The 21,720-nt window shown below is 44.8% G+C and overlaps 1 protein-coding gene across 1 annotated transcript in view; it reads left to right on the forward strand.

Moving 5' to 3' along the window:
- Positions 1-21,720, forward strand: part of LOC142584751 (uncharacterized) — a 69,629-nt gene that overhangs the window by 32,825 nt on the left and 15,084 nt on the right. Inside the window, exons 7-11 of the mRNA XM_075694979.1 lie at positions 1,943-2,091; positions 9,385-9,607; positions 13,515-13,776; positions 15,574-15,762; positions 21,485-21,608. Of these exons, the coding sequence (XP_075551094.1) occupies positions 1,943-2,091; positions 9,385-9,607; positions 13,515-13,776; positions 15,574-15,762; positions 21,485-21,608 (947 nt within the window). The remainder of the gene's footprint in view (positions 1-1,942; positions 2,092-9,384; positions 9,608-13,514; positions 13,777-15,573; positions 15,763-21,484; positions 21,609-21,720) is intronic.

Raw genomic sequence — 21,720 nt, forward strand, 5'->3', positions numbered from 1 at the left:
TTGAATTTTTCACGGTCAGTTTCCGCAACTATGTTATCGGGGAGGCTGTTTCAGAGACGAATGGCACGTGGAATGGCAGACGAGTTAAATGCTTCAGTTTTACCATAGATGAATGTGAAGCTCAGGTGATTGTGTAATCTGTGCCACGTGTGCGATGACGTTTCTAAGTGTAGAGAGTGCTTGTTAGTGTGGTGGGCGTACTTATGAAATAATGACAAAAGGGCTATGTCGCGACAATTACTTAGCAGCTGAAGTGAAAGGTGAAGCTTTGTTTGAGTTACACTAGAATGGTAGTCATAATTCTGGGAAATGAAACGTGCAGCTCAATTTTGGATTGATTCCAGCATGTTGATTAAGTAATTTTGTTGAGAAGACCAGATCGGAGAGGCAAACTCAAGCTGTGGGCAAACGAATGTTTGAAATGCCAGTTTGCAGATAAGTGTAGGTGAGTTTCGAAGGTTGCGCCGCAGGTAACCCAGTGATCGAAAACTACTGGCACAGACGGTGGTAATGTGAGCAGTCCAGGAGAGGTTTGTTGAAAGATTTATGCCTAGATGTTTTAATGATGAGGTCCGAGATAATGGGACATTTTTAATGGACACTTGCCGAGATACTTCGTTGTACACACGCGAAAGATGGATAATGGTTCAGGGCTTTGTAGGAAGGGGAGACCCTGCTCTTGGGAGCTGAAAATTGGCCCAACTATCTTTATGCGTTGCATTGCTCCAAGTAGGCATAGAGCATTTATTCTTGCTTGATTGGTTTATCCTCTGCTATAATCATCATAAACAGGTTGTGGAATGTTTTTCTCATTTTCTTAAAACAGAATTTCTGATGGTCTCACTGTTTTGTAGTGATGATATCTCTGGTTCTGCTTATCCTATTATCCTATCACAACGATTCATTTGTTTGTCAGAAAGGTAGACACATAGAGATTGCAGTGGGTATATAATATGGGCAACTATTATGACAGAAATATTAAAGAAGTAATAAATTTTCCTGGGTGTTACTATGAGTTGATGCTTTCAAAAAGCTTGACATGCTGTAACTTTGGTTCCAATCAGTCTAGAGCAATAATGCTTGTACCACTGCATACTGAGATTACTCAAGATCATTTTGATATGTTGACATATATTACACCTTATATAGTTTAGCAAATAGCCCACCTTCAAGCTTGTTATGATTTTTTTTTAATTTCTAGAAATATACTTATTGTGTAAGATAACTGAATGTATAGCTTGAATTAACACACGGAAATACATAAACTCCACAAGTTTTATCAAAATCAATTGAGAAATACAAGAAAAGTGTTGATGCAGGGTCTCTTTTAAGGGGACATCGCTGAGAAAAAGAAGTAGAACTGTATTAATAGATCCATCTTCTATGATCCCAAAAAAGTCCACTCTTACTGTGACTGAAGGCATTATAAGCCAGAAAACACACTAGAACGAAAGATGCGTGGTGATGTCGCATTGACGTTCCCACATGAGGTCACTGTGACAGAATCGTGGATTTCGGCAGCATCAATTGGGCCTAGTTAATTTTTATCACTAGATATGGAGCATTCTAATTGAGGCAGAGAGTGAGCACAGCAAGTTTTCGTAATGTTTACTCTGCCACAATGGCCTGATTATGAAATAATATTTCGAAATTCCTAATGTTGCACAGACATACTGGTGCTGGGGTTTTTGGTATGAAATTAAAACTGAAGTTTAGGATTCATTTTGTCTTCTGGTAATTAACCTCCTGTTGTGAACTCAACAAAAATGATTTCGAAAGTGTACTTTTGTCACTCTAAACGGATTTAGTCTTTTCTTTGCTGAACCTTTAAGATATGTGTTAAAATATTAAATTGCTTGGTGCAATATTTGACTCAGAATCAGCGTGAATCTGTTGCTTTTCTCATTGAGTGGTTGGAACAAAGTCAACTTTTTGTGTGCAGACTTGATGGTGCAGACACAGAATCTGCTCCGCATAGCAGAGGAGGACCGCCTCCGCTTCATCGGCATTCAGTCCAACCACATGGCCATCCTCAACATCAGCAGCGGTGCCAACAAGGACCCACACCTCATCTTCACCCTCATGAAGGCGGTGAGTCGGCTTGGTGTTCGGTTAAGGTGGGCCGGATGCACTCTTTTGTTTCAGTCTTAGCTGGGAGCCATGTAGTAAGCAGTTGTTTGGTGTAAGGAATTACAGGTGTTAAAGTGTTTATTTACTGAAAAAGACGCTGGAGTCTTAAAGTAGCAACACAGCTGTTAATGTGAAGCTTGCGCTCTGGTCTCACTTCCTGTTCGTCTTCACTACAGAGGACTTTGGTCCAACTCGTGCACCCCACACAAATAGGAAAAGGACTCAAGAAAATTACACCACATTTATCTTACTGGACAATAGGATGACTGCGCCAGATGGTATGCAACAGGGTGAGACACATGAAGCTAGAATGACTGTGGTTGGGCGCGGTAGTTCACAAAACAAACAGTTCAAGCCCTCTCGTTGTAAAGGGGCCAGCAGAGCAGACGAAGACAGGCTGTCAGAGAGCGAGGCGTCACGAGAAGACAACAAAGAGCAGATTATGCCCCGACGGTTAGCACTCGGGCAAAAGTGGTGCTTGATGGTTCGGGAACGGGATGTGACGATTCATGCAACGCTCAGCCTTCATCTGAGCTGCAGTGCATGAACCGGGAGTAGCCAGCCCGCCCAGTGGACCGCTTGTGCGCAAGCTGCAGTGCTCGGTGCAATTTTGGCCATAAGCCACGCCACGATTGCTGTTGTGCCAGAGAGATGACTGGTGAGATGGCTTGCCCGTGAGCTGCGATTGCAGCTCGTAGCAAGAGGCTGCACAGCATGCCAGGCCAAGCTGTATGTGAGCTAGTGTACCTTGCTAGTGTAGCCTGTGTGCTAGCTAGTGTAGCCTTGGTCAGCCGGCAGCTCTACGGACAGCCATGCTCTCCTGAGCGTAGGTCGCCAGTGTTTGGCCTGCTGGCTTTCACCTGCAGCTGTGTGGCTGCACGTTCCTCACCAAGCATTTCATCGTGTGTGTGGTTCAATTGTGGGGCAACAAATATATGGCACAATGCGAGGCCTCCTGTTACTATTTGAAGACATCACACGCACACAGGGTCCAATTGTGAATGTACCCGTTGCAACGCTTCGTTATTATAGGTCTCTCCTTTTCCTTTCGCTCATCACACCAGGATACATGAACAAAACACAAATTGTCATTGTTGAGCAGTGATGGCGAAAACTGTCATGCGGTCACTTGTGTGTCCTTTAGATGCCTGCATTGTGACAGGTAACACAGTTAACCTCTTTGTTGCCTGAGTTCCTGAAAAAGAGTGTAAGAACATCTAATTTGTTCTTGGATGTACTTGTGTGTGAGATATACTTGTTTGTGGGCCTTCCGCAAGTGAGCTACTATGAGTGCTTTTCCAGTACTTACAATATGCAACACATGCGTTTACTTTTCTGTCTTTTGTGTGTTTTGCCACACTCTTTGTTCTCTTTTGTTCGTAGCATCATAGCATTGTCATGTGTGCCTAGGCCACTAGGCACTTTATTAGCCATTTCTGAGCAGTACTGGCTTCTTATTACATTGTCATACTTGCTGTATGCGCCTTCGAGAAGTGCAGAATATTGAATTCTCTGGATGGCTAGGCTGAGCACCTCTAGGTGGGACTAACCAGCCATGTGTTTTCTGAGGAAAGTGAGGGTAAATGAGCAGGCAGCATGGCTTCAATAAAGCAATATATTATTGAAGTGCAGTGTGTGTTTGTTATATGTACAGTCAACGTTCGATTTTTGGAACTCCCTATAGGTCGCTAAAATGTCCGAAAGAAATGAATGCATGCCCTTTACTGTCCCGAAAGACTCAAATCACTTCAGGCACGGGGCGAATTAACATCAGAGAATGGCAGACAGTAAAAACATGTAATCAAGTGTGAAGAATCAAGTGATGTATTTCCATATTCAAAAAAGCAAAAAAAAATTCACAAGTTCATAAAAACATTTAGGAAATTTGGTATACATTTTTCGGGAAATATTATGGGGATTAACTGTTTCCTACCATGGGGAAAATAGGTGTCTTTTGTAGGTTGCGCGATTCTTTTTTTCCCAAGGAACTACCGAACTCAATATTTTATGTAATACATAAGCAAAAGGCAGAATAAATGCACTTTTTATGCATCAAATTTTTATTCACGAGATGTATGTCATAAAAAAGATATCATTTGCCAGAATGAAGATTGTGGGACAAAATTGAACAAAGTTTGTAAAGACATGCTTGTATCTACTAAGAAAAAAATTTAACGAAAATTGTGAGGTACACAAAATCCATTGCCATCTAATAGGCACTATCTCCACAAAAAATCAAAATTTTTCATTGAACAGGTACTCCACTACAAAAATATAAGTGCAAGCACTATAGCTTGGCGTGCCAAGCTGCGGCCGCCAATGGTTCGGGCTTGCTTGCGTCGTCGTCACTCTCAGAGTCAAAGTTCGACGAAAAGGAGCATCCTCAGACTCGCTGCTGCTCGATCCGTAAATAAAATCAGCCGCAAATGCAGCGGAATTGCGAGATCTGCAATCTTTCAATGCGCTCGCGTTGCTCCCAGGGCTGGCCATTTTTGCTTTCTGCCACACGATTGCCAAACTTCAAAGCACGTTCAAAAATTAACTCCTGGCGGGGAAAAAGTGAACTCCTTAGGAAACAAAAATATAGTTCTCATTCGTGTCCTATGACGCATTGTCCATGAACGGCACGGAAGGTCTGTCTTGAAAGTGATGTTTCAAACCATTGATAGTGGGCGGTCATTTTCGCTTTCTCCTTTGTCGATTGCGAAACTTGGGAGCGCATTCAGAAATCACTGCCTAGGGGAGAAAAGCGAACTGCTTAGGGAAATAAAGGAATAGTTCTCCTTCATGTCCGATAGCACAGTGTGTCCATGAGCAGCTTTGGAAGTCACGAAATCAATGTTTCTAACCATAGTTAGCTGGCTAATGATGCCCAATGGGCACAGTACAGAAAGAGTTAAAGGGTTAAAAAATACTGTATTCCATGACAGTGGCCCCTTTCTGCTCTTGGCATGTTTCACCGCAATGCATTACGTATGCTTGACCGCGTAACACTATTGTACTGCGGTGAAGCTAACTTTTGCAAAAGAGCAATATGCAACACTTAACCCTTGCCATGCTATCCACGTTTCGAAGCCATCGGTAAAGATGACAGAGACGAAGCTGACAATTGCGACTTCCTTCAATGAAAAACTCTGCACCGAACAACAGGAAGCGTGGTAGCAAATGTCGAAACAGCTAGGCCTGGCGTTGGCATGGTGGCTATGGCTGCCGGTGCGTCAGCGTTTGATAGCGCTGGTTCAAGACTGTGAGATAACCAAAATGACGGTGGTGGTGGCTTTGATTAATGCCGCTTCGGACCTATGGTCTTGGCAAAATGTCCAGAAAATCCAGAAAATATTATACATACATACATAAGGGGTACGTGGCAGTGCCGCAAAGGTGTCCGAATTATGATGGATGTCTGAAAAATCAGTCATTAACTGTACTATATGTGATGTAACTTTTATTTTTCCTTTTTTTTCAATCCTAAATTACCCCTTATATTATATTTGGGTTTTTACGGTAGTTATACTCCATTTGAAACTCAAGGGTAAAAAGTGGAAAAGGAAAGGGTGTTATCCACCCAACAGTACCTTGAAGCTACAGAGGAACTGCGTACGAGTTTCTCAGAAAGAAAGCTTTGCAGTTTAAAAAAAATTCTTCCTGGTTTGGGGACCAAACCCAGAACGAGCACCTTTCCGGGGCAATTGCTCTGTCAACCAGGAGGCTAGTAGGTGTAATCGTGAAGCCGAGTTACTAGACAACTAAAAAAGTCAGGAGCGCTGAATATAGCGAATCATATCTGCAGAAATATACCGGGTGGAGGAAATTTCAGAAAAGGATCGTTTGTTATATGCAGTGTGAATTTCATGTGCTGGTTACAATATTGTCTTGCCATATAATGACGGTGAAGAACCAGTCATTGCCAAGACTGTGAGTCATGAATACAGCACTTTATTTTTTATTGGGCATACTTGTGCCCAGAAAACAAATAACACTCACAGCGCAACAATAGTGAGCACAACCATGAGTTGTCAAAATCTGATGTACGGGTAAAGTGTGTTGGCTGTTTATACGTGGCTCATCATACATTCTAGCGTAATTGCAGGTGATCTCGTACATTCCAGAGTGTGCACCACTATCGGCGTCACGCACACAATCTTATTAGACAAATGTTCTTTTGCTGTACGATGAGCGACAACTTTGAGAAAGTTTCGATACACGAAGGAGCCCCTTATGAAAAGCAATAACTTTGTAACAGCAATTAGCATGTGAAAAACTGTCACCGGGAAAAGATAGATAAACAATGTACTTGTGTCAATATCCTCCTGAGGCCCGAACATGTATCAGGGGCATAATCCCTTTTCAAGTTGGCTTTTTTTTTTTTTTTGCTGTCTAGTGTTTCACAAATGCGAAAAATGCATTAAAAAAGAAAATACCATGGCTGGATCCTGGAAGCAGAACCTCCATGTACCGTATCTACTCCATTGTAATGCGACCATGATTGTAACACGAGAAGTGACTTCATCGTGCGCATTGCGAACAAAAATAAAACTGCATATAGAATGCGAAGCCAGCCAAGGCAAAGGAACATTTATTTAGTAAGCAGTGTGTCTACAGGTTATCACTTTCAGCAAAATGCGATACTTTTGCTAGGCATCATCGTCTTCGGAGGACGAGTTCTCGGAAATTGAATTCTCCTCCTCACTATCACCCCACCCGAACAACGTCATTCTCGGTGCCATCAAGTGCATTTGGTATGGAGCATTTCTTAAACGCATGAGCAACCATATCAGGAGGGAAATCGTACCATGCGGCAGACACCCACTTGGTGATCTACGATGCACTCGGGCGCTTGATCCTTCCCGATGGTGTCAGGGCCTGATCTTTGCAAATCCAGTCGGTGTACATTTTCTGCATCCTGTCCTTAACTTTAAACAAAATTGAAAGCAATGTACATTATAATGCACAAAGGTTGTTTGGAGGATATACTAGCTAAAATTGGTGTCTAGTATGAAAGAATTATGTGCATTCCTTCTCATTATACATTCTTTTGACTTAGAACATGAACTGTCTTATGTCTTATGCAGCCTGTAAAACAGTTCACAAGGCAGAGGTAACAATAAAGGTACCATTTTCTGTATCACTTCTCTGATACCTTCATCTGCATACAGTAGAACCTCGCTCATATGTCTTGGAGAAAAAACAGTGCAAGAAAGCTGTACTAATCAGGAAAACATACTATCTGAAGTCACTAAAGAACGGGGCAGGCTAGTTGACATCTACGTAATGTGAAGCATTGTGCAAATCATTGCGGTAGGAGATGCCAACGTGCCGATCTGGTGGAGCACGAGTGGCCCGAGGCGTGCATTGCCATTTTTGTGGCTTGGCTAAGCTTAGGTTTCAGCTCCTTGAATTTGGCCTGGTTTAGCAACTTCTTCAAGCAGAGAACTTTGCCGGGATGTTTTGACGTGCCCATTTGGTGTAAATCGTTGCGGCACAAGCCATGCTACCACAGAAGTGCATTGTCATTTTCCTATTGTGTAGTCTTTCAAGACTGCGACTGCAAACCAAAACGAAAGCAAGCTAGTGGGAGATGGCGGAATACGATGCCTATGATCTGGCCAGAGTGAAACATGATGCTCACACAGTGGCGGGTTTGGCTTATTGCCTGTTAAAAGCGTGCAGTATGCTTCCCACCACTACCCCCCATGCACTATGAAACAGGTAGGTGAAGGGATACTTATCGCAACAGGGTTGGCGGCAATAGCTGGGAATGCGGTGTACGACGTTGAATGAGATTTGCTGGTACCAGAATAGAAAACTGAGTGCATGCCAACGCTCTCACGTGAGACAGGCGGGCAAGCACTGCGGAGAATTTCTTCTGTTTGGTGGCTGCTGTTCTCGATCACGTGCGCCTCGCACTTTTCATTGTTTACACGGGACCTAGCCGCAGGAAAACGCATCGTACAATTGCAAGTTTGGCGCTGTGTTGAATGTTTGTGCCTAAAGATCGTGTTTTCCAGGAATGTATGTACCAGTAAAAAAGAAGCGCAGTTGTGTTGGGTCATTTATTGTGTTCTCAATCGTTAACATTGGCACCGGGTAATCATACGAAATGGAATCGTATCAACGAGGTTCTACTGTACTCATCTGTATACTGTATGGATGTGTATATGTATAGTCTATGTGTATTGGGCCTGTGCCATTTAAATGTTGTCGTCATCTTTCCCTTTGTTTTGCTCCATGCATTGTGTTGATTACATTTTTCTTTTTGTGTGTTTATTATGTTTTTTTTTCGCTGCTACATATATCGTTCAATTTGTGCTTTAGTGCGCCACACTAAAAGGACCAAACTGTTTGTTTGTGGTCACATTTTCAATAAATAAAATAAAAATAAAATATTCTGCAATTTTTGTGATATGAATAAAATTTAACCTCTCTCTCTCTCTGTCTTTCTGATAATAATAATAATAATAATAATAATAATAATAATAATAACTGCAATTTGTGCATTTCAATGGATGTAGCTGTGCGAATTTCTTGCAGTGTTTTAGCCTATTTGGGAAATCAGCATGCAGAGCGTAATTTTCTGAGCGAGAGACGCAGATGTATTGATGTCAGCACTGGCACCTGTGAATGCAAGTGCTGTTGTTACGTTAAGCTGAATGATTAATATTAAGTTAATCTGAATTGTTCATGTTAGGTTAATTGAAATATTAAGGTAATCTGAATTTCTAAATTATACATTTATAAAAACAAAATAACAGGAAAGGTCAGCCTGACCATGTGTGAAGGACTTATAAACCAGACAAAAGTGCAAAAGCATTCTAAAGAGTCTAATGAATTGACTTAGCATTTAATAACTTTTTCTCCATAGAAGTGGCCTAAATGTGCAAAAGTAGTTCAAAATCTTTTAAGTTGTTTTGATGTACCATGCTTTGTACTACCCTTCACATTCTCAGCTCACAAACAACATCTGGCTATAAAGCCAGATGAGTAAAGGCAAATAAAGTCTTGAAAATTAACTTGTGGGGCTACGGCAGTGGTGTCATTGAACAGTGTATGGGCAGATAGTGTGTATGTGGCCGGAGTACTTGTACTGAGGCTCCATGCTGAACACAGGGTGGCACTAGGTGCGAGTTGGACAGCGGAATACTGGGGCAGTCATCTTGGCAGGCAGTGGCGAATGGTTGTAGACGAAGCACATACAATGCCAGTTAGTAAGCATAACGAACAATCCTGGCACACAAATGCGTCTCGGGTGTGCAGGTGACGGCGTCCAACTGTGCCGAAATCGGGCAAGAGCGCCCCGAGCTGCTGCGTCTACCGGGCGATGTGGCGCACGGTCGCGAGTGGCATCTGGAAAATGAGGCACGCTCAGCGGTGCGGCTAGCAAACTTCCTCTCGGGGTTCCTGCAGACCGTTGACCCCAAGGAACTGTTCGCCGAGTTCCGAGTGCCCGACCGCTCGCTCACGCAGGACCAGATCATTGGTGAGTGTGGTGCTTCTCGATTCTTTGTAGTCGCAAGCTGTGGCTCGGTGCGGTAGTGGCATCACCATCAGCATCAACACAGAGGACCAGAACAATGCAAATGGCCACTGTTGGGGGACTTGTGCAGATTAGAGAGTGGAGATTCAAAGACACGCTGTGGCTGCGGACGCCTTCTCATAATGCTTCCAGCGGCCTCAATTCAAGCACACCAGCAGTGCTTAGAATATGGCATTCATTGTTGCCCTTTGTTATGTCATCTGTTTGCCTTTACACAACAACCTTTGGCCTCAGAAGTTGTGTCCATTTCCTTTTCTTTAGTCATAGCCATCCTGTCCCAGTCTTTGAAATTGAAAAAAAGAATCCTGCTGGGATGTGTTTCATATGTGGAAACATTTAATCCAGAGCACCTTGTGACAAGTGACAAGTGTTCCTCCTTGCATGTCTGTGCCACAGAAAACCTGCCCTACAACCTCCAGCATACTCGCTGCAGTGTTGTGCTGCGGGGTTACGGGTTTAATCTTGGCTGCGACAGCCGCATTTCGATGGGGGCAAAATGCAATAAAGTGTTTGTGCGTAGACTTAGTTGCGCATTAAGGAACTCCAAGTGGTCGAAATTAATGTAGAGGCCCCAGCTGTGGTGTTCCTCATAATTGGATCCCTGCTCTGGCTTTTAAAACCCCAGAATTTAGTTTATGTTTACAACCTACAGAATGCTTTGTCTGACCAGTGAACGATGTCTATGCAACCGTGTCTATGCAACCGTGTCTATGCTTACCTCTACCATTTTGGAAGCTAGGCACAGTAGCTTTATATTTCTATGACAGAGAGCTAGGAGGCCAGGTTTGCCAGCACGTGTCATTTTGTGTACGGGTACCAGAAATTTCACAAAGGGCATACTGACGCATGCACTTGCACTGTTGCTATGAGGTGTGTACGCAAACAGTGTGCAGCCTGTATGCTTGGGCATGTTGGTAATTCCCTAGGACACTCCCAGTTGTTGCAGATAGCTGGTGCATGAGCGCAAGTGACTCACTTGGAAGTGCAGTCCTGTTTTGGTGGTACACATTGTATTCAATCCTTCTCAAAGCACGAAGTGATTACATAACATTCACCCAGGTTATGATGTCAGATACACATGGAATTGTGTGAAAGGGCTTTAATCACATTCTTGCTACCAGCTTTCGAGAAAATTAACACTAATATCACATAGGCTGCTGTGTTGTCACAGACTACAAGAAGTAATCATGAAGGGTGTCTTGAGTATCGCGAAGTGACACAAAATTTCGTGACGCAGCATCAACACAATGTTAAATCTTCATCTCTGTGTTTTTGCAAAGAAAAGCTGTTTTTAACACGTCAAACGTGAGGAGATGGTTACTCTGATCATGTCAGGGTTCTTTCCACAGTGGGCAGCAGTGGAAATTCCTTACACTGCACTGGCTTACCACCCACCGCTCCAATTTACCACCCACGGGACTCTGCATAGAGAATAGGCGATTAGATCACCATTCCCAAACTATTTTCTTTCGACACTTCCAGTTTTTTGTTTTATTATTGCATGGGGATATATTAGAAAGGAACCGAAATACAGTGGAACCCCGATCATACGCTTTTCACCGGACCGAGGAAAAAAAACGTAACAGCCGGGAAAACGCAACAGTGAGGAAAGCTCCGAAAATGAATGAAAAAAGTGCAGCTTCAACTATAGACAATTTATTTCCACAGAGTGCGTTTAGAACTTAAAGAAAGTCTAGAATGGTTACTTGCCGTTTCTTTCACTTGCTAGAAATCACCACACGTTTCTCAATAGCCTGGAAGGTCGCATTGCTGTCAGCGTCGCTGTGAGGTGCGACGTACCTGCGGAGGAGGTCCAGAGCCGCGACGGCTTCTCCAAAGCTAGGATTTGGCAACTCCCCGGCATCATGCGGCTCGTGCTCCTCGTCGTCACCGCGCCATGGCAATGTCAACGGACGAAGGAATATCCGCGGGAAATTTTGCCCTCTTTGGCATAATCATGCTAACGTGCTAACGATTGTTTAGTATTGCTGCGGAGCGCGCGCGTCCGAGCAGCCCGGTTGCGCGCAGCGCGGCGTGGTTTCGCGAGAAATGTAAACAAGAGAGGAGAGCTGGCCCGATAGGCAGAGCAACTATAGCTATAGCTATAGCTTCACAAAGAGTGACGTCAGGGCCTCTCCTGAGTTTCCTTCCTCCGTGAGTCGACCCGTCCAACAAACCATGCGGTGACCGTAATCACAGTGATAGTGAGAGCATTTTTCACGTACGGCCATCTATTGGCGGCCTCTCGAACTGGCGTGCGGCTTCTTGCAGCCAGTTCCATAGCCAAGCTCGGCCAAGCCCGGTCAAAACTCGTCAAAAACCAAAATGGCGGTTGGAGCGCGTTGCCTACTTTAGCCCAGGCGGGTTCGGGTTGCGACGCATCATGCGGGAACGTTTTCACAGCTACTACGTAACAGCGGGGCTCCTTATACATTGGATCCTATGGAAGCTATGCCGGGACCGGATGAAAACGACGTAGCAGCTGGGAAAACGCAGCAGTGAGGAACGTAACAGCGGGGTTCTACTGTAGAAGTTAAAACGACATCCCTTTTCAAGTATGCTGCTGACAAAAATCTGGTAGGAAATTGGAATCAAGGAGGTTCTATTGGATCGCAGATTGTGCGCTTTCCGTGGGCACAACGCTGCCATCTTTCTACCATCGTAAAGACGACAGATCGGAGCTTCAGGTAGCCACAGCGCTATATTTTGCCGCGCAAAACTAAGAGGGAAAGAATCTAGCGAAAAGTGGAAATACTGGCACTACAAATCGTTACTTCTTCTACATGCGCACAGGAAGCACTCCTATTGGCTGGCACAGATTTGAATTGCTGATGTGCATTTCATGCTCATTTCGACAGTGGGGAGCTACCATATAGACTCATGTAAGGGGCACAGCCATAACTTGGCAGCCCAAAATTTATGAGAGTGAGATAGTGAGATCTGCGCCTTGACCTCTGATGCAATGGTACATTCGAGGTGTGTGCAATTTTTACCAAAAGGTTCGGTTCTGGGTAAGGGCCCCACCTCGTCAAAATTTAGAAAAAAAAGTATGGCCCTTCCACGAGTCTCTACGGTATGCCTTTTTTTTTTATCCCAGCAACGTTTGGTGACTGGATGCGGTAGGCTGCACCTCTGGCTCGCATTTCTTTCGTTAATGCGTCCAAAGTACAAAATTATTGAATGTACCGTGCATTGAAAATGGCAATGGCCATATCATACTGGGAAAAAAAGGTCGGGGGGATACAAAGGGAGAAAACAAAGTGTCCCCTGTAAGCGTAACATTTTTTGCACCTTGAAACGCTAGACGGAGGACGCTTTCGTGAGCGGGAAAATTGTATTAGTGTAGGTCAAAAGTGGTGCCATCATGGTGAGGCTATAGTACCACCTACCAGGACGTAAATAGTTCGTTCAGAGTGCTTAGAAAGACTTGTAACATGGGGACTAAGCTTTAATGAGAGCATAGGTGAGCTTGAAGGGGGATTGTGAAGCCCGTTTTTGCTATTTATCTGCTGAATATTGTAATACAGCAAGTCCTGCAGCAATTCTATGGCACCTTGAATTGACCCGAGGCAGAGCAGTTGCTGGCAAGTCCTGCAAGGCTAGGTCTGCTCGCAGCTAACGTCCTTCTCCTTAAAATGACCACTTGAATACGTTTTTAGTTATTACTAATGTTTGCTTTCAGTGTCACTGACCCAAGCTAGCTTCCTTTGTAAACTGTACATCGACGCTATGCCAAATGGTACACAAGTGCGCAGTTTGAGCACTGCCGATCGTCGAGAAACTTTTGCCAACTACCCTTCTATGTGGTGTCGTGAGTTTGTTGTGTTCAACTCCAAACTGCGGGCTGCAGGCGAAGCCATGTCACTGGTCGCTGGCAACCAGCGGATCCTGGGCTGCGGTGTGTACTTTGACCGGAAACAGTTTCCTGGGCGGGCCCTCTACGCGCCTTACGCCTATCGGCGCCATCGCAATGAGCGGCGCTTCTACGTTGACGATATGGCACGCTTCCGTGGTGCTGCCTACCTGCAGGAAGGGTTCTTTTCCCATCTGAGGACACGCTGGGCAGCCAACCTCGATGACCTGGTCACTTACACCACCAAGATCCGCATCAGGTGTGTGCTTGCATGCAGGCATATTTTCACTGTCAGGACTATTTCTCGTCTTAGTCTCCACTTGCTAAAGGGACATGTCTTGGGGTAGCAGTGGTGCAGAGGCCGTAGCACTCGCACAAGTAGTGAATGAAAGAATCAAACTCTTTGTCAGGTAGACTTTGGCTCAGAAACCAGGGCAACACTTATAGTACCAGCGATAGTGACGAATTCAGTGAATCCAGTAACTCTGCTAAGTCCATTCAGTATTTATATATGCATTGCTGTACATTCTGGAGCAGTTGGTAGTGATTGTGCAGATTTAAAGATTTAAATACTATTTGCACCACATATGCAGTTCAGTTAGACGGGCCTGTCTCGCTACGGTATTGGTGACAATGGAGTTTCCAATACAACGAATTGACACTTTGTGCGATAGCACTAAAATAACAGAGATCATTCTGTCAAGGTGACCACTAGCAACGAGTAAAATTGCATATATCACAATATACCTCTACACAGAGGGATGCAAAAGTGTTAAACATGGACTACGACACCACCTATGTCGTCACTAGCGTGTATTGCTTTTGTGTGCTTCTGCCTAGCTATAAAGACGTCCTTCATGCAGTAAGTCTTGTTAAGCCAGCATTTTGCCATGAGTTGCAATATGTTGCATCTCTGCATGCACAAGAGAAATGGTTCCCTTCCTCTATTTGGCAGAAGGATAACCAAAAGGATAATGCAGTCGAATCTGGATATATGGAATCTGAAAGGGATCACAAGAAAAGTTCAATATATAGGTCATTCGATATATGAAATAATCATTTTATACGAAAATATTCAACGGGATTTTACTGCTGTTTGTTATATACAATAATTTGTTATATGTGGGTTCAGTATATCTGGGTTCCTCTGTATTTGCACAGCCCTACTCTTTCGTGCCCTTGCCCAAGCGCGTACACTATACTCGTCTGGCTACTGGTGCTCAGCCCTGACCATGCCTGATTAAAGCCATGTCATGCATTCTGCACGCTCCCGGCCCTTCCGAAGATGTATATATGAAACATTCATAGACTGGCTGCGTTTACTCGGAAAGTGGTCACACTAAAATGTTGTGGTAGGTTTTGTTTTTGTACGACAGATAGTGTGTTGACAAAGCTTAACGCGTCATGTTGATGTTGCTTGCATCCCTCATTTTTTCTCATGGAGGACTCGTGTTAAAAAAGCCTGCATGTCTTGGTGAATCTCGCGAATTTCGAGGTCCCCAGGTTGAGAGGTATGCAACAGCACAGTTGTCAGGGGGACTGTCGTGAATGAAAGCAAGTGCCTGTCAAAGCTCCAAAACCCTGCCCTCCAGGTGTAGCACCACTCAGCTTGGCAAAAAATAAAATAAAAATTAGAGCGAAAGGAAATAAATAAAAATAAGAGTCAAAAGAAGGAGAAAGTGTGCCCATGGGACTGGCTGTATAAATACGTCAGAACCATGTTGCAAGAGAGAAAAGGATGCATGGAAAGGCAGGGAAGATAACCAGAGGCAATTCCGGTTGGCTACCCTGCACAGGGGAAGGGTTAAGGGGGATAAAAAGTGAAAGAGAGTGGAAGGGGGAGCTAGAAAGAGAGACGAGCACAAAAAGAAATGCACACACTATAGAGTGGCAGGGGGCGGTACTGTTGCAAGCCTGGCAAAGGTACAAGCAGCGAGCAGGGCCTCCCTCCTGCTGTATTGTTGAGCCGCTGGCCACGCATTGCAGGGGAAACAAGCAGTGACCGAGCTGTGCTGTCAATCACAGCAGTGCCTAAACCTGTTGCTGCTTTCCGCAGGTACAACTCCACGGGCCACAACCCAATCAACTACGACCACTACCCGCTTCAGTATGATGCGGCAGAGGTGGAACACGGCTACTGGACCGACCCGTACTTTGACTGTGGGGGCCTGCACACTGACTGGGTCATGGTGTACGCGTCACCTTTCTTTGGCTGGGACAGCCTCCACGACCGCATCGAGTTCAAGTAAGTGGGGCCACCGTCGTGCAGCGTTGGTGCTCTTCTCTCGACAGGGTAACAGTGTGCAACAACGTGCACACGGCCAATAGGATATGCAGCAACCGACCGATTTTTCAGACCTCACAGGGACCGAAAAATAGTCTGAAAGATCTAACAGTCCAAAAAACTCATTCAGCACAAAAAGACAGAGAGAGGGAGAGAGAGAGAAAGAAAACATTTTAGTCTTGGAGTGGCTTAAGAAAATCTCTAGTAATGCCCTGCCTCATACTATGCTTGTAGGCCATCAGATTTGCTTGGATTTGCGCATGAGTGACATTGTCTCTGTGTACAGTTGGCAAGAGCGTCACCGCGTTGGCGATCTCCGCCAATGGAGTTCACCATGGAAATACAAGAAATGAGTCACGTTTCTTCGCACCACTTGGCCCTCGCGAAGACACAGGAGGTGGCACCGACCATACAAATGCGAAACCGCACAAACACCCACAAAGATGCGGCCATGTCTCTGAGTCACACCTGCTAAGTGGACACACCACATGCAAAACAGCTAACGATAGTTTAGAAAAAGAAAAAAACACCGGATCATGCATTAAAGGGCCCCTCACCAGGTCTGGCCATTTTGAGCTGACAAGCACAGATCATACAATGCGCGCCAAGGATTGTATTTGCAAAGAATTACATCGCTACACGCCGCGGAAAGGTCTGAAATTTCAATCTGAACACCGCTTTCCCTTCTCCTCACGGCCGCTGCGCTCTAAGCCATTCGGTGACCTACTCACGTCCCTGTGCCTATGTATTCAGGTCCACAGTGTGACGTCGCTCGTGGTGACCTGTGACTTTGAGAATTATTCAAGGCACCATCTGTTATTTCTGTGATCTCTTGCTTGAATTGACAAATTGAAGTTTAGAGAAATAATAAAAGACACAAATGGAATGTTTCCGTGTTTTTTGTTCCACTTCGCACCGAAGCAAGAGAGATGTACTTCCGCTTCGTCTGCTTCTTCTCACGGTCGGGCAGTCACGTGCCCAGGTACCGAGACTATGCCATCTTCTGCTGTGTTCCAGCATGTGACCATGCTCTGCGATCCGCTTGTTCTGCCTCAGTATTCGTGTAGCGCTGAATTATACCGCTAGTCATGTGTCCTTGTGCACAGCGTGCAAAAAAGTACGCTGTGCAAAACTAGACAATCACAGCAGCTTGTGCGCAGCGGCACAAAAGAAGAAGCGAGAAGAAAAAAAAAAATTGAAGGCGGGGCCCATACGTAGGGGTCACGCGATCCTCAATGACCGGTATGGGAGACCGCAGAGAATGAATGAGAAGGCTAGATGGGGCCAGTGGAGAGAGTGTCTCGCTATGCAGTAGAGCCCGCCTGTTGAAATCATGGGTTCGCAGCACTCAAATATTTCTATCTTGGCTATTAATGAGCCGACATGAAGAATTTTTGTAGCAGAACGCTGCCTAGAGGACGCGTAACAACTTGCAGCGTATAATCAGAATTGGCTATGGGGCTTGGTGAGAGGCCTTTTAAGTGAGCATGATGATAGTGCTGACTGAAAAAAAGAAAGAAAAAGTGCCATCCCCTGAAGCATTTTGTCAGCTAAGGAAGAGCTGGCATGGCCTCAGAGACCGGAGGATTTCGCACGCTCTTTATTGATAAAATGTGCCTCCCAATATTGAGGCTATAGGGTGGTCTACTGGAAGCCAAGCCAGGGGAAAAGGCAGCATGACAGCGTCCAAGGTCGGGTACCGTGGCTTGGAACAAGCGATTTTGTCTGGAAAATATTACTTTGGGGCCTAAATGCCTCAGAAAAATCGATTGCGAGAATGCATTAGCTCTATGGGAACCCTGACGGTGCGTATATGAAGTCTAGGATATCGATCAAGTCTAAATTTTTGGAGTCCGAAAAATCTGTTGGCTACTGTAGATACTTTTGTTAGGGTGGCTAGAATGGAGAGGTGTGAAAAGCGTGGCACATTTCACTTGCCAGACAGATGGTCCCTTGGCGCACTGCCTCTGCAGGGAGCACTTCACTGTACCGCCACCGCCATCACAGATTCCCCATAGAATATGCATTGTCGTCACTGGGGTGCTGCTGCGTTGTTTTTCTTTATCGTTATTGTTAATGGACAAGATGCTATGAAAAGTTAAATGCTTCGTTATATCGAGAATTTCATTATATTGTCATTCGTTATATCAAGGTTTAACTGTAAAGTCGCCGACCGTTTATTCGGACCTCACGGGGACTGCAGAAATGTCCGAATAAACAGGTGTCCGAAACAGCAGATTAAGAAAAAAAAGAAGATCCTTTATTTCCATGCACTTATTCGGGCTCGGCAGTAGGCTTGAAGAAATCGTGAATACGCCATTGCACGCTGTTCCGTTTACACGCAATCAGATAAGCCTGAATCTCGGAGAAGCGTCGTAAGGTCACTATAGGCGGCTGAAAGGACAGTCACTGCTTGTACACGGTCCGCATGCGACGGCATCGTAGCACATGGTGCGTCATCTTCCGACTTGGAGTCATCGTCCGACGGCGCAGCAGAAACCTGACGAATGATCTCGCCATCTTCGAGTTCTGCGCATGTCCGTACAGCAGTATCAGCACCTGTGAAACTGTCAAATGAGACAGTGTCTGGAATGGCAATGAAACCACTGCGCAGGTCTTGGCAGAACATTTTTGTAGTCAGTAGGGAGCACATTGGAAGGCGACAAATCCTTGGCCTCCCGGCACCCGCTTGCTGGCAATCCCCAGCGCAGTCTGCGCGGGCACTGTCGGCGCCATTAGATGTTCGATGCGATGTTTCCATATGCCGCGTTGCTTCACCACAACCTCAACACAGCACACAAAGTAAACATCACCACGCCATCACGCCGACACCAGTAGCACAAACGAAAAACATGTCCTACTCGCAGTGTCGTGCACAAAGAAACAAATCAGCTGCTGGATTGTCTTGACATGGCTTACTAAGCTGAGACTGGAACTGCTGTAGCTACGAACCAGGCAGAAACGATGATGATGAGCGGAGATTTGCAGTAGCGCCACTTCGTGGGGCAGCAAGGAGGCTCCGTTCAAAACAAAAATGGCGTTCAGCAAGTCGAACCATGCACCAGTCAGAGTCGATGCATGATGCTTTCGATTGAGTTGGCTCAAGGAGTGTCCGAAAAATGAGATGAGAGGTTGCAAGGTGTCCGAACTTTTGGCAGTTGTTATACATTACGGTGTATAGGGAGAATGGCGGTGCCGCGAAGCAGACCGAATAATTGAGCATGTCCAAATTTTCGGAGTCTGAAAAATCAGTCGGTGACTGTATATGCATGGTAGAAGCATGGCAGAAGCATGGCAGAAAGGAAAGTGATGCAAGAAACTCGTTTGGACCTTTCCATCACATGGCATCTGCACAATGCCCTCTGGAGCTCTCTGGGTGTCGCCACATTAGCCCCTTGACAGCTGTAATTACCCGTGACCCCTCTCGTAAGCATTGCGGAAACTGCAGTGCTTAGATTTCTACTACCGTGCCAGAGGGGACCTGTATAGAACTGCAGAGAGGAGGGGGAGAGCACACAGGAAATGGGTAGAACCGATGCAGTCGCAAAACGAGTGAATAAAAGCGTTGCCGCTCTCGCAGTTCCCATACAGGGGGAGAGGGTGGGAGAGGGAAGAGATGACAAGCCAGAGAAACAGTGGTTTCTAATCTGCCTCCTAATCTGATTGTGGTTTTGGCACGTACAGCCCCATAATCGAATTAAAATTTCATGCTTCTGCCACGATGCGATATGCCATGTGAAGGAATGACATCGCTCAGCAATATCAGAGGTTATGAAATATGGCGCACAACAAAGCCTCAAACAAACACCTCTCCCTGTGTGTTCTGTGTACTACGCAGACAAACAGCAGTGGTGCACGCGAGGTAACGTCTTAACGCGTTACTGGACTGAACGTTGAAGAAATTACACATTCGCCGCCAACATCACCGCTAATTATCAATCAACGCAAACAGCATAGAAAGCTTCACTTACATCGATTTCCGCAGTGCGTGGGTTCTGCATATTTTTTTCAACTCTATTGGTAGCCTTCCACACAAGTGTAACTCGAATGATGTTTATGTATGTTAGACATCGTTGCACATACTTAGCCATAGTTCCAGCTATGTATCTGTGGAAGAATGCTCCAGATACAGCAGACTTGCATTAATTTGACTCTGGTTCATTCAATTTTTTGGTCAAGTCAATCTCGACTGAAGGTCCCGGCCAGTGCACATACATTTCTATGGGCCCAAACTTTTGTTCTTTGGATCCTGAAATTTGCTTTCTTTGGATAATTCTAACTTTACTGGTCAGCATGCAATTGATTTTACCATTGAAATTGGTTCTTTCATTTTTTTTTTTTTTTTCCCCACTGCTTAACATGTTGACTGCAGCAGCACTTTTTGAAGTCTTGATTTCTTTGTGTGATGACCCGCCGGTGAGTCACTTCGCATATTTCTCTGGTGCTTTGTCACGCATTGGCAAGTCGCCAGGATTCTGTACTCCTTTGAAACTTCCTCAAGGTGCAGAGAGGTGGTTCCACGACATGGCAGATCATAAGCAACAAGAATTTTTCCTCGACCTTGATTTATAGCAAAGATGGCACTTATGCACTGCAGGAAAGCCCTGCACAGTCGCACAGGGGAATAACTGCTGATATCGACCCATGACCCAAGTCAAAGTGAACATGTTAATATAGAGCTCTATCTGTGTCCCAGAACTTTGTTGGCAACTGTATTGAGATTCTATTGTTGTCATGCAAATATGTTGCCATTGTTGAATGAGACTGGGCAGAGACGTGGTGTGCAAACAAGACCAGAAGCTGTGGTATTCTTAGACAATCACCCTCAGGGATAATTTCACTTTTGTGAGATTTCATATGACCAGTGTGAAAATGAAAGTGTCCCAGAAAATAGGGGTGCGCGAATATCGAATATCACCAAATCGAATTGAATAGTGAACGCTTGAACAATTCAATTCGCAAATCGAATATCTGCTGTCTGATTTTTAGAATAATAAATATATTTTAAGTCACGTAAGTCGTGATGCTCAGTTCTTTCGTCTGTCGTGCAGATTGCCCTTACGATAACCCACCTCCCATAAAGTTGGGATATGCCTGCTGCATTTTGGATAAACACTGTAAAGCAGAACTTTCTGTGCAATAAACAAAAGATTGCAGCAAAACAGAGGTGCATTGTTAATCTGAGAACCACATTGGTATTCAGTGCAACAGAACATCACGAATTCATTAGTTTCAGAAAAGGAAAGAAGAAAGAAAAAGAAAAGCTCTTGATTCTATTCAACAGAAATTCTGTTGATAAAACAAATATCTTCCAGACCTTCATATATTAGAACTGAGCTGTAACCAGTGTAATTTGGTGTTCCCTTTAATAATTGTAGACTGTACTGTATATCTTGATTCCTAGGTACCTAAGCTACTGAGAGCTTCCTACAATCTTTTTATACACAGCGGTGTATTTTCTTGCCCAAAATTTGTAAACATTAAATTGTGGGTAAAATTTTCTGATATTCGATGTGCACTTCGAAATCTACTAGTATTCGGTATTTTCACACCCCTACTAGAAAGTGAATGGCCGTGAATGCAGCTGCAGGATATTGTGATGTGGTTTCCTTTCATAATATTGCGCCTTGCTGTGGAGGCCTGGTTGGCACTGGCCACGTAAGCACTTCATGTCTGCGTGCAGGGGCGTAGTGGCCGTGACGGTGATGCTGTCGGAGCTGGACATCAACCAGTGCCCAGACTATGACCCGTACTCGGAGGAGAACATCTTCCAGGACACGCACAAGTGCGACCGCCGTTCATCTAGGGTGGGTGTAATATTCCTTTATCAGCCCTTTCAGTTGGAAGCCAGGCTTGTCAACCCATTTTTACTAGGAATGGGCGGTTCACAAATGACACTCATCAAGTCATTTGCGTTCA

This window comes from Dermacentor variabilis, chromosome 6 (assembly GCF_050947875.1).
Source record: "Dermacentor variabilis isolate Ectoservices chromosome 6, ASM5094787v1, whole genome shotgun sequence".
Classification (NCBI taxonomy): domain Eukaryota; kingdom Metazoa; phylum Arthropoda; class Arachnida; order Ixodida; family Ixodidae; genus Dermacentor; species Dermacentor variabilis.